Source organism: Diorhabda carinulata, chromosome 2, assembly GCF_026250575.1.
Source record: "Diorhabda carinulata isolate Delta chromosome 2, icDioCari1.1, whole genome shotgun sequence".
NCBI classification, from domain to species: Eukaryota; Metazoa; Arthropoda; class Insecta; order Coleoptera; family Chrysomelidae; genus Diorhabda; species Diorhabda carinulata.
Window position 1 is genome coordinate 2,037,035 of NC_079461.1, and position 14,601 is coordinate 2,051,635.

At 32.0% G+C, this 14,601-nt stretch overlaps 1 protein-coding gene across 8 annotated transcripts in view; it reads left to right on the forward strand.

Moving 5' to 3' along the window:
• Nucleotides 1-14,601, forward strand: part of LOC130903601 (G-protein coupled receptor Mth2-like) — a 55,052-nt gene that overhangs the window by 25,775 nt on the left and 14,676 nt on the right. The window contains exon 1 of one of the 8 annotated variants that reach the window (XM_057815805.1): nt 5,804-6,483. The exons of the other annotated variants lie outside the window; for them this stretch is intronic. Coding sequence (XP_057671788.1) covers nt 5,964-6,483 — 520 coding nt within the window. The 5' untranslated portion in view covers nt 5,804-5,963. Of the gene's footprint in view, nt 1-5,803; nt 6,484-14,601 lie in introns of those variants that run through there. 8 annotated transcript variants of the gene reach the window in all.

Here is a 14,601-nt window from a genome sequence, read left to right on the forward strand (position 1 = left end):
TTACCTCTATAATTCGTATTGTTATTTGTGCATGCAAACTAGAAGTCATTTTAATTTCAATTACTACTCTATAAACTCAATGTAAATAAATATAAATCAGTCAGCTGGTGGCAGCCAATATGGCGGAAATTGGACTGCGCAGTAGAGGTCGTTATTAAACTACCGCGCATACGCTTTCACTTTGTCGTTTGTCAAACTTTCTACTTCTTCCGACTAAAGTTGGGGTTCTTTCTGGAACTAGATTTGAAAAAAAAATGTAATCTTCTAGGCTTGCTTTTTACATATGTCAAAATTCTTACTCTTGTTGATGTAAACTAGTGAATTTGCCCTGTAAACATTAATATTTTCTTCTAAATCACATTACGTCATTGAGACGCTTTTTTTTTGACTACATGACATGATTCACGCCAACGCTTTGCTATTTTTTTTTCTCCTACCTCATATTTATACCATTAGCGTAAGATTCAATCAACAGTTCAGTAATTAGGATAATTAATTGCTACCTAGCTATAGATTTGAAAATTTAATCAATTATCTTTCTATGAGAGGTGCAGGATAAATATTTACTATATGTAATTGGGCGTGTTTCGTACGCTATAGTTTAGAGGGGAAGCATTTCATGGCACTACATACAGAGTATTTGTTTTAAAAACCAAATTACCCAACAATACGAAAAAATAATTAATTTGGCAATATTGCGAATGTCAAATTATACAATTTATTTCAAACTTAGTTTATCTGCAATTTTAATATTTAACTACGAGAGATCATGTCTTTAAAGGCCGTATTCATTGAGGCATAGACTTCATTACGGATGGTGGTCTATGTCATTATAAAAATGTGAAGAATCTTTACTCAAAATGTTCATACACCACTTATTTCATTTCATCGTCACTGTTGAAGCCGATTGAGGTCTATTGTCACATCAATTCTTATACATTTAGGTGAATTGGCGTCTACTTTTGTCAGATATTTTCGATTAACAATCCATTGAAGCCGATTGAGGTCGATTGAAAAGTTTAGAAGTCTGTTGACGCCGATTGCAGTCGAATCACATCAATTCTTATATATCCAGGTGAATTGGCGTCTACTTTTTGTCAGATATTTTTGATTAACAATCCATTGAAGCCGATTGAAAAGTTTAGAAGTCTGTTGACGCCGATTGCAGTCGAATCACATCAATTCTTATACATCCAGGTGAATTGGTGTCTACTTTTGTCAGATATTTTCGATTAACAATCCATTGAAGCCGATTGAGGTCGATTGAAAAGTTTAGGAGTCTGTTGACGCCGATTGCAGTCGAATCACATCAATTCTTATACATCCAGGTGAATTGGCGTCTACTTTTGTCAGATATTTTCGATTAACAATCCATTGAAGCCGATTGAGGTGGATTGAAAAGTTTAGAAGTCTATTGACGCCGATTGCAGTCGAATCACATCAATTCTTATACATTCAGGTGAATTGGCGTCTACTTTTGTCAGATATTTTCGATTAACAATCCATTGAAGCCGATTGAGGTCGATTGAAATGTTTAGAAGTCTGTTGACGCCGATTGCAGTCGAATCACATCAATTCTTATACATTCAGGTGAATTGGCGTCTACTTTTGTCAGATATTTTCGATTAACAATCCATTGAAGCCGATTGAGGTCGATTGAAATGTTTAGAAGTCTGTTGACGCCGATTGCAGTCGAATCACATCAATTCTTATACATCCAGGTGAATTGGCGTCTACTTTTGTCAGATATTTTCGATCAACAATCCATTGAAGCCGATTGTTACTTCATGCTAATTGATGTTTTCTGACGTCTATTGACGTCGAACGGGGCCAGATCAGATCCATATGATGGCTGTTCAATTTCTGCGCACTTCGGCTGATTTTGCCATGCCTTTTCTGGATAAAATATAATAGCCGCTTTTTTTGGCGCGGGTCTATAGTTTCATCATTCGTTACAATTGCTCAGATCACACTCTCTTGGTCCTAACGACAAAGCTCACAACTCGACGAGAATTCGAAACACTCTTTCAAGTGTCAAGGAACACTTGGAATCACTTAACTATGAGGTTGGTGCCCATTAGGAGTGGTTAGTGTACAAACTGTCTTAAGTACGTGAATTATCTCACCACCCTGTTGGGAACCATTAGGATCTCTTAATTATATAGTTAAATGATACAAAGTGTCCCATATTTACCTTCCATTAAACTAATTTTTGTCTTTTTTAAATGTGACTCTAAAGAACCATAAATATCTTTTGTCTATCGGTTATTTATAGTTTTTTTATACGATAAGATTTAGTACTTGTTCACTAACCACTCCTAATGGGAACTAACCTCATAGTTAAGTGATTCCAAGTGTCCCTTATTGGCTACTAGACACACATTGTAATAAAACAGGTTTTAAACTATATTTCGAAGATGCGCGACTCTTGTTAATCATATTTTTGAGTTATTGCTTTAAAAAATCCAGAATTATCTCACTATTCCTGATGGGAATCATTAGGATTTGTTAATCATATAGTTAACTAAATCAAAGTATCTCCTGTCTACCGATTTTATCATTTTTTATTTATTTATTTAGTATTTAAGGCAGCTTGTACACGGATACTGGGTACTTCATAGTTTGACAAGTTTAATTAATTATTTTTCTCCTTTCCAAAGTATTTAATCGAGTTATTTAACTGGTGTAAACTTATGTATTATTTCGTCGTTGAACAAATGTAAGATGGCCTTGTAATTTCATTTACAAAAGAACGAGGATATTCTCGGAACGAATTATTTTAAACATAAAACTTATTGACAATATCAAACAAAAAAACCTTCTATGAATAATCGGTTCCTTTTGGTATGCCCATTACATAACCTTCATATTTTTCTCCGACACTTCAAACATTTTCATGAAATATGAGTAAATATTCTCGTTAATAAAATAAACAAACGGGAATTCTCGATCACAATGGATTATGTTTTTAATTTTTAGTCTTTTGTAAAAGTTTACCGCGATGGCACCGACTCCAATCAATCGATATTCTCGCATGCTATTTCTATTGGTGATTAACGTCGTTTCCGGCTGCCAAATGTATTTGAGAAAATGTTGTCCTTTAGGTTTTATGTTCACATCAAATTATTCTTGCGTTCCCGACGATGTCCTCTTCGAATTCGACACCGGGCTAGATTACTGTCTTCTTTTCGGACATGAATGTTCCGACGGAAAAGTTCCTGTCGACATATCCGCGGATGTAATTGATTTCGATGAAAACGGCAATTTAAATATTTTCTTAAGTTCGGAATATAATGTGACCGATATTACGTACGAAAATTTTTGTGTCGACCATATTAACGAAAATACCGATATCGGGATTATTCTTTGTTTGGAGAACGATCCTGAAAGAAGTACTGGTTCAGTGTACGGTAAGTTCAATGGTACACATTGTTTAAACGCAAGATTATTTTACATCGAACGCACTATTCACGTACTATTCACGTACTACCTATTAATAATACGCGAGTACGCTGTTTCAAACTGATCCCTCAATCCCACTCCTTTTAAAAAGTCTAGAATGTGGAATGACTGTTATCTTCGTCATCACAAATCTGCACGTCGCATTTGAGGCAACAGTTCCCCGATAGAATTCTTGTTAATATTCGTAGATTGTTCTTACGTTGATACTTCCAGCAGATCTTCTCTGGTTATAGTTTCCAAGAAGAGTCTTTGTCTGTCTCAACCCCTGTAGGTTGTTCCAATAATTGGTTTTGCTCCTATCCCCTTTTCCAAAACTTTTTCCATTGTTTTGTGGCTGATACCAAAGAAGGGTTCGGATCCCATGAATGGCTTTTCTGCCCCTGCTTTAGCGAGCTTATCATTAGACCAAAACTAGCAGTAGTAAATATTGAAAAATAGTTTTCTGTGTTATTTTGGATAAAACTGTGATATATGGATAGCTGCCCGCTCTCAAGATAGTCTCTATGGAAATGGATAAAAACTCCTAGCATGTGACAATCCACAAGCTCCAAGGAACTATCAGAAAGTTTTCTTAGGCAAGTCTTACATTTCACAAGGTATCGATAAAAAAATTTATGGGAAATAACTTGTTAATGGTTAGTATTTCTTTAATCCGACCCTGTCATAAAACTTTTACGTACAAACATGAATCGAGGTTTATTATCTAACCGGTTTAATAATATTAGTTTGGAAAATCCGGTTGATATTTTCAAAATAAATAAATAACATCCTGATATTCCGCTTTTTGTTGCCGGATTCGTTGATTTATAATGATGTGCGTACATACACCGGACATCAGACCGATTTTGTCCGGTAAAAAAAACGGACGTACACAAGCGCCCTAACCTAACTGAAAAAAGAACGTTACACGACAATTATTAAGCCTGTACCACACGATGCATGACTATTGATTTGGAAATTAGTTTAAAACTATAGCTTACTATCTATTTCACCCCAAAAATATATTATTTCAAGAAAAATAGATTTTTTACGTTAGTATTTTGAGGTTTTAGAAATGAAGTTTGAATTGACCGCGAAAAAGGCCAAGACTGTCATGGCGTCTTGAATGACTTCCCATTTCGCGAAACAGCTGTGTTTGTTTATCACAGTCAATTGTGTCCTTTAATAAATAATAAATTCTCGTATTATATACGAATACTGTAAAGTGTCCCAATGTGAAAGTACAATGATAAAAACGCCAGACAAATTATTCATATACGTTCCAAACAATAAAGAAAAAAATTCCGTGAAGATCATTCTGATGTAAGTAGGAAACAAAATTTGATGTATCTATTTATAAATATATAGTAAAAGTAATGAATTTTGCAAAATCTACCATAATATACCACACATAACATATAAAATCTCATTATTTAATTAAGTTAAAGTTATTGAAATTTTGTATTCGCTAACCTCAAAATCAGTTAAGTATAACGGCGTTAATTTTGGGCAAATTACTGCAGTTTGCTTTGTTAAATCTTGATTCCATAGCAAATTACACCTGTCTTTCAAGACTAAACTAAAAACTAACTTTATTAATTTAACAATAATTGCCGATAACTCGAAATAACCTGGTTACTTTATACGAAAATGACAGCTACAACCAAGGTTACTAGAATAATAGAAGGTTAGTGATAATAACAAGATGCGCGGTAGACAAGTGACGTCACCGGTTCTACACAGTTGTGTTAGTTAGAAATATATTCGTTTGTATAAGGCAGATCAGCACGAGATAACACACATCCTCATAACTCGAACATAACGAGTTCTGTTTGACATAAAAATAAAACATAATGACGTTGCTGTTGTTCTAGCAGCTGATCATTTGTTTACAAAAACACGCGCATGTCACAAACCTTCTAGTATTATTTTGGTAACCTTGGCTACGTGACGTCACGCTTTTTTTGATTACTGTTTAATGTCACGTGATCAAACGCCTCATTTTGTCGATTTTATTTTCCAAAAATATTGTTAATCTTTTATTATTTTTGTAGGAAAGTTGTTGTTTTTTTTCTATTTACTAATTATCATGGTTAATCATTAGAAACTCAATTCAGTGGAAAAAAACTTATTGTCGATATGTTTTCAGACATTCATCGTATTTTATCTATTTCAAATGTTATTCTAAAGCAAACAAATTCCAAATTGGATTTTTTAAATCGAATTTAATTTACCGAACTGTTGAAATTTTGTCTCGCCGTAATCGACATTGTTTTCTAAATAAACTGAAATAGGTATTTCCTTGGAAATGACATCAAATATTTATTTAACGTCTATTCACCATTTTTCCCAACGAAATTTTGCAGTCATATTTCACAGTTCGTTAATGAATCAACAAATGATAAGTCGTACGTTTTTATATAACTGTCTTTTCTTATCTGTCCTATCTTATAGATAATTTACTAATAATCTTTCGGTAATTCGAGTTTAATGGTTTCTTGGTCGGAACTGGATTGAAAAAGATGTTTGTCGTAGTGTTTTTATTAATCGGTTTGCTACAAACTTACGGCGTTTGTGACGAGTCTGTTTGTGAAAATAGTGTTGACATTACGGACGGGATCCGTTCTGGTACTAACATAACCAAAGATGATATCACTTACACCGAAAAAAATTATTTCGTTCAAGGTGACTCGATTAGAGGTTGTATATGTAACGTTAAACAATGTATTCGGAAGTGTTGCGACGAGGGTGAGGTTATGAACATGACGACAAGGACTTGTGTAGCAGATAAATCTTCGGACACTCCTTACAGTGCTTTTTCGGTTTACAGTATCATAGTGGTACCGGATAATCAGATATGCGACAAAATAAAAACTAGAGTACTTATTAACGATGATTTCAGGATTGTTGATGGCGAATTGATATGGGACGACGTTCATTTCGAAATGGACGATTATTGTTTGATTAAAAATGGAGATAATTACATTGCCATAGCTTGCGTTCAAAACCAAACATCTTTTGATGGATTTGTTGCTACTTCAGGTTAGTTATAGCTCGTGTTCGAAATCGGGGAGAGTACGGTTTCCGTGGCGCCGCGATTTAACTTAATTAGGCCGAAATAAATTGAAAATGAAGAATGAAATTTTTCGATATCTCGTTTCGTTTTCGAGATATCGCGATACTTAAAGTTATAATCAAACGTTAGTTCAAAGCTTTATTGAACAGATGGCGTTCGATACTTCGTTTCAAATGATTATTTTACCACTTCAAATTCAATATGAATGGTGAGGGGGCGAAACCCCCCCTAAAAAAAATAATAAAACTAAAATAATACTCACGCGAAGAAAAACTTTTTTACACAATTTTGGCTATAAAAAATGTGAGGTTAGGTTAGGTTAGGTTAGGTTGGTATATACAAATATTAAATAAAAATAAATTTTTCCAACTTCAAGTATCGATATCTCGAAAACGAAGCGAGATATCGAAAAATTTTATTCTTTATTTTCAATTTATTTTGAGTTGATTCACAAAATGGCGTAGACAAATCGAGACGTCACGGAAATCGTACTCGTGCCTCAAAATCTAAGGGTGTTCCGGAACTGAGTAGATGACGTGAAAATAATGCTGTGACATAAAAAACGAGTTACAGGCCTTCAAAGTTGCGAAATCGGAGCTTATATTTAAGTATATTTCCTATATTATACATTCGAACAATCCGTAACTTTGACAGGGACAACCTGTATAATCTAAAGATAGCAAAAATGATTCTACCAACGATTTTTAACAAAAAAGTATTCTTTGTTCAACTCGATAAAATTTATGGTTTAGGAGATATGTAGATTTTTAAATTGTCGTTCGCCATAAAGTAACATTCTCAAAAAAATTATCATAAATTGTAATTATTTATTGAAAATACGTATAAAAAATTTCGTCATCCTAATATATTATTTTATTAATAACCTGAATGGTCAGCGATACTTAGAATTTCTCCAAAATGATTTCCCCTCCATGTTATGTGCTATTCCTCCAAACATTCGCAGAGACACGTGGTAAATGTGCGACGAAACCACTAATTGGTGGTTTATCCGGACCATTTGCATGGCCACCACGTTTCCCCGACTTAAATACAATGGATAAACGTGGTAAATCCAAAAAACGAAATGATCAATAAAATAAACTTCCGCAAGTGTGTCCAACTAAATTTTCCTACATTCCAATTTTTTCCTTACGTAAATAACATGATGTTCGACAGTATGAAGTTTAGTTAGAAATGTTTGTAATAAATAATTACAATTTACGATAATTTTTTTGACAATATTTCTTTACGGCGAACGACGATCTAAAAATTCAAATATCTCCTAAACCATAAATTTTATCGAGTTGAACAAATTGACCTTTCTGCTAGAAAATCTATCGAAATATTCATTTTTGATATTTTTAAATTGTACAGGTTGTCCCTGTAAAAGTTACGGATTGTTAACTTGGTATGTACAACGATTTAAAAATCTAAATATCTCCTAAACCATAAATTTTATCGAGTTGAACAAATTGACCTTTCTGCTAGAAAATCTATCGAAATATTCATTTTTGATATTTTTAAATTGTACAGGTTGTCCCTGTAAAAGTTACGGATCGTTAACTTGGTATGTACAACGATTTAAAAATCCAAATATCTCCTAAACCATAAATTTTATCGAGTTGAACAAACAGACCTTTTTGCTAGAAAATCTATCGAAATATTCATTTTTGATATTTTTAAATTGTACAGGTTGTCCCTGTAAAAGTTACGGATCGTTAACTTGGTATGTACAACGATTTAAAAATCTAAATATCTCCTAAACCATAAATTTTATCGAGTTGAACAAATTGACCTTTCTGCTAGAAAATCTATCGAAATATTCATTTTTGATATTTTTAAATTGTACAGGTTGTCCCTATAAAAGTTACGGATCGTTAACTTGGTATGTACAACGATTTAAAAATCTAAATATCTCCTAAACCATAAATTTTATCGAGTTGAACAAATTGACCTTTCTGCTAGAAAATCTATCGAAATATTCATTTTTGATATTTTTAAATTGTACAGGTTGTCCCTGTAAAAGTTACGGATCGTTAACTTGGTATGTACAACGATTTAAAAATCTAAATATCTCCTAAACCATAAATTTTATCGAGTTGAACAAATTGACCTTTCTGCTAGAAAATCTATCGAAATATTCATTTTTGATATTTTTAAATTGTACAGGTTGTCCCTGTAAAAGTTACGGATTGTTAACTTGGTATGTACAACGATTTAAAAATCTAAATATCTCCTAAACCATAAATTTTATCGAGTTGAACAAATTGACCTTTCTGCTAGAAAATCTATCGAAATATTCATTTTTGATATTTTTAAATTGTACAGGTTGTCCCTATAAAAGTTACGGATCGTTAACTTGGTATGTACAACGATTTAAAAATCTAAATATCTCCTAAACCATCAATTTTATCGAGTTGAACAAATTGACCTTTTTGCTAGAAAATCTATCGAAATATTAATTTTTGATATTTTCAGATTATACAGGTTGTCCCTGTAAAAGTTACGGATCGTTAACTTGGTATGTACAACGATTTAAAAATCTAAATATCTCCTAAACCATAAATTTTTTCGAGTTGAACAAACAGACCTTTCTGCTAGAAAATCTATCGAAATATTAATTTTTGATATTTTCAGATTATACAGATTGTCCCTGTAAAAGTAACGAATTGTTAACTATATAATTCACGCCGATATATCAGATATAATTTCATATACGATGTTGAATCGGTAATTTGCTGAATTTAAGTCTTGATTCTTGTTCAACCGCATGGTCGAACATAAATTTGATAACATCATGAAACAGATGCCACTTAACAACATTCAATCAATTAAAATAACAAATTCAGTTTATCTAATTATACCGAGAATGGTGACACGATTCGATATTTTTATTGTTTATTCGTTTTTTCTTCTCGAAAATAGTTCTACTTTGGATTTATGCGATCTAACCGGTACTACATCTTACACCAACTATACATCGAACGTCTTCGAACTCTGCGGATGCAAAGACAGTCGAATTTGTATAAGAAAATGTTGTCAATTAGGATACTACCTATACCACGAGGAAGACGCGATTTTCGGTACCGACAAGAACGTCTGCGTTAGAAACTTAACTGCGGATCTGAATTTTTCCGTACCTGTGTATATGAACGAATCGAAGATTTACGATGAAACAAATTTTACGGTGGGTTTGTTGGGGTGTAACCGAGGGAAGTTGTACAGATATTTCAAAATGGATAACGGTAATCCGGACGAAAAGTTTTACGTACAAGAAAACGGGACGTTATTCTATCCAAATTCCAAATATAAATACTACCAGAATGATAGATTTTGCGTGGATGAAGATGAAGGTTTATCAGTTTATTTGTGTTATACGTTGGACGACCCCTATTATCTTGCCAGGGAATTTAATAAAACAGGTATTTAATCATTGGTTTTAACAATCACCATCAGCTTTTATGAAATCGAATCGATTATATTTAATTTTAGACTTAATCTATCAAAACCCCCAGATAAGTTGTTATCAACCCTCTCAATTATTTTTACGTCGTCTGTTATTTCTCTATGTATCATCTCTGACAATTGACATCGTCCATTTTTCCTTCTATTAAAACCTGAAAATCCGTCTAAAATTTACTTTGAGTTCAATCTTCAGTAGGTGTTTACATAGAGGACGTTTTAGAATCGAATCTTGAAGTGACTTCTCGTCGAAACATGAAAAATACTTCGAAAATGAATTGGCATTGTTTGTACTCTGTTTTTGTTTTATTTCGATTTTCTCTCAATTATTTCTACGTCGTCTGTTATTTCTGTATGTATTGTCTCTAACAATTGACATCGTCCATTTTTCCTTCTATTAAAACATGAAAATCCGTCTAAAATTTACTTTGAGTTCAATCTTCAGTAGGTGTTTAGATAGAGGACGTTTTAGAATCGAAAGTTGAAGTGACTTCTCGTCGAAACATGAAAAATATTTGGAAAATGGATTGGCGTCTTGGTGTTATTTATATTTATTAAGGATTTTGCTAATGATTTGTTTGTTTGAATGTGTTTTTCTTCCTTATAGCTTCAATTTTTAACTTCAACTCTCCATTTGTCAAACTTTGTGTCTAAATTATTTTACCTTGTTGTTTTTTCTTCCTTATTTCATTCCTTGAAAGTCTTTAAGTATTTTATAAACCATTGTTTGTACTCTGTTTTTGTTTTGTTTCGATTTTCTCTCAATTATTTCTACGTCGTCTGTTATTTCTGTATGTATTGTCTCTAACAATTGACATCGTCCATTTTCCCTTCTATTAAAACATGAAAATCCGTCTAAAATTTACTTTGAGTTCAATCTTCAGTAGGTGTTTAGATAGAGGACGTTTTAGAATCGAAAGTTGAAGTGACTTCTCGTCGAAACATGAAAAATATTTGGAAAATGGATTGGCGTCTTGGTGTTATTTATATTTATTAAGGATTTTGCTAATGATTTGTTTGTTTGAATGTGTTTTTCTTCCTTATAGCTTCAATTTTTAACTTCAACTCTCCATTTGTCAAACTTTGTGTCTAAATTATTTTACCTTGTTGTTTTTTCTTCCTTATTTCATTCCTTGAAAGTCTTTAAGTATTTTATAAACCATTGTTTGTACTCTGTTTTTGTTTTGTTTCGATTTTCTCTCAATTATTTCTACGTCGTCTGTTATTTCTGTATGTATTGTCTCTAACAATTGACATCGTCCATTTTCCCTTCTATTAAAACATGAAAATCCGTCTAAAATTTACTTTGAGTTCAATCTTCAGTAGGTGTTTAGATAGAGGACGTTTTAGAATCGAAAGTTGAAGTGACTTCTCGTCGAAACATGAAAAATATTTGGAAAATGGATTGGCGTCTTGGTGTTATTTATATTTATTAAGGATTTTGCTAATGATTTGTTTGTTTGAATGTGTTTTTCTTCCTTATAGCTTCAATTTTTAGCTTCAACTCTTCATTTGTCAATCTTTGTGTCTAAATTATTTTACCTTGTTGTTTTTTCTTCCTTATTTCATTCCTTGTAACTCTTTAAGTACTTTATCAACTACTGTTTGTACTCTGTTTTTGTTTTGTTTCGATTTTCTCTCAATTATTTCTACGTCGTCTGTTATTTCTGTATGTATTGTCTCTAACAATTGACATCGTCCATTTTTCCTTCTATCAAAACATGAAAATCCGTCTAAAATTTACTTTGAGTTCAATCTTTAGTAGGTGTTTACATAGAGGACGTTTTAGAATCGAAAGTTGCAGTAACTTCTCGTCGAAACATGAAAAATATTTGGAAAATGGATTGAAATTCTTTAAGTATTTTATAAACCATTGTTTGTACTCTGTTTTTGTTTTGTTTCGATTTACTCTCAATTATTTCTACGTCGTCTGTTATTTCTTTATGTATCGTCTCTGACCATTGACATCGTGCATTTTTCCTTCTATCAAAACATGAAAATCCGTCTAAAATTTACTTTGAGTTCAATCTTCAGTAGGTGTTTAGATAGAGGACGTTTTAGAATCGAAAGTTGAAGTGACTTCTCGTCGAAACATGAAAAATATTTGGAAAATGGATTGGCGTCTTGGTGTTATTTATATTTATTAAGGATTTTGCTAATGATTTGTTTGTTTGAATGTGTTTTTCTTCCTTATAGCTTCAATTTTTAGCTTCAACTCTTCATTTGTCAATCTTTGTGTCTAAATTATTTTACCTTGTTGTTTTTTCTTCCTTATTTCATTCCTTGAAAGTCTTTAAGTATTTTATAAACCATTGTTTGTACTCTGTTTTTGTTTTGTTTCGATTTTCTCTCAATTATTTCTACGTCGTCTGTTATTTCTGTATGTATTGTCTCTAACAATTGACATCGTCCATTTTCCCTTCTATTAAAACATGAAAATCCGTCTAAAATTTACTTTGAGTTCAATCTTCAGTAGGTGTTTAGATAGAGGACGTTTTAGAATCGAAAGTTGAAGTGACTTCTCGTCGAAACATGAAAAATATTTGGAAAATGGATTGGCGTCTTGGTTTTATTTATATTTATTAAGGATTTTGCTAATGATTTGTTTGTTTGAATGTGTTTTTCTTCCTTATAGCTTCAATTTTTAGCTTCAACTCTTCATTTGTCAATCTTTGTGTCTAAATTATTTTACCTTGTTGTTTTTTCTTCCTTATTTCATTCCTTGAAAGTCTTTAAGTATTTTATAAACCATTGTTTGTACTCTGTTTTTGTTTTGTTTCGATTTTCTCTCAATTATTTCTACGTCATCTGTTATTTCTCTATGTATCGTCTCTAACAATTGACATCGTCCATTTTTCCTTCTATCAAAACATGAAAATCCGTCTAAAATTTACTTTGAGTTCTATCTTTAGTAGGTGTTTAGATAGAGGACGTTTTAGAATCGATCGAAACTTGCAGTAACTTCTCGTCGAAACATGAAAAATATTTGGAAAATGGATTGGCGTCTTGGTGTTATTTATATTTATTAAGGATTTTGCTAATGATTTGTTTGTTTGAATGTGTTTTTCTTCCTTATAGCTTCAATTTTTAGCTTCAACTCTTCATTTGTCAATCTTTGTGTCTAAATTATTTTACCTTGTTGTTTTTTCTTCCTTATTTCATTCCTTGAAAGTCTTTAAGTATTTTATAAACCATTGTTTGTACTCTGTTTTTGTTTTGTTTCGATTTTCTCTCAATTATTTCTACGTCGTCTGTTATTTCTGTATGTATTGTCTCTAACAATTGACATCGTCCATTTTCCCTTCTATTAAAACATGAAAATCCGTCTAAAATTTACTTTGAGTTCAATCTTCAGTAGGTGTTTAGATAGAGGACGTTTTAGAATCGAAAGTTGAAGTGACTTCTCGTCGAAACATGAAAAATATTTGGAAAATGGATTGGCGTCTTGGTGTTATTTATATTTATTAAGGATTTTGCTAATGATTTGTTTGTTTGAATGTGTTTTTCTTCCTTATAGCTTCAATTTTTAGCTTCAACTCTTCATTTGTCAATCTTTGTGTCTAAATTATTTTACCTTGTTGTTTTTTCTTCCTTATTTCATTCCTTGAAAGTCTTTAAGTATTTTATAAACCATTGTTTGTACTCTGTTTTTGTTTTGTTTCGATTTTCTCTCAATTATTTCTACGTCGTCTGTTATTTCTGTATGTATTGTCTCTAACAATTGACATCGTCCATTTTCCCTTCTATTAAAACATGAAAATCCGTCTAAAATTTACTTTGAGTTCAATCTTCAGTAGGTGTTTAGATAGAGGACGTTTTAGAATCGAAAGTTGAAGTGACTTCTCGTCGAAACATGAAAAATATTTGGAAAATGGATTGACGTCTTGGTGTTATTTATATTTATTAAGGATTTTGCTAATGATTTGTTTGTTTGAATGTGTTTTTCTTCCTTATAGCTTCAATTTTTAGCTTCAACTCTTCATTTGTCAATCTTTGTGTCTAAATTATTTTACCTTGTTGTTTTTTCTTCCTTATTTCATTCCTTGAAAGTCTTTAAGTATTTTATAAACCATTGTTTGTACTCTGTTTTTGTTTTGTTTCGATTTTCTCTCAATTATTTCTACGTCGTCTGTTATTTCTGTATGTATTGTCTCTAACAATTGACATCGTCCATTTTCCCTTCTATTAAAACATGAAAATCCGTCTAAAATTTACTTTGAGTTCAATCTTCAGTAGGTGTTTAGATAGAGGACGTTTTAGAATCGAAAGTTGAAGTGACTTCTCGTCGAAACATGAAAAATATTTGGAAAATGGATTGGCGTCTTGGTGTTATTTATATTTATTAAGGATTTTGCTAATGATTTGTTTGTTTGAATGTGTTTTTCTTCCTTATAGCTTCAATTTTTAACTTCAACTCTCCATTTGTCAAACTTTGTGTCTAAATTATTTTACCTTGTTGTTTTTTCTTCCTTATTTCATTCCTTGAAAGTCTTTAAGTATTTTATAAACCATTGTTTGTACTCTGTTTTTGTTTTGTTTCGATTTTCTCTCAATTATTTCTACGTCGTCTGTTATTTCTGTATGTATTGTCTCTAACAATTGACATCGTCCATTTTCCCTTC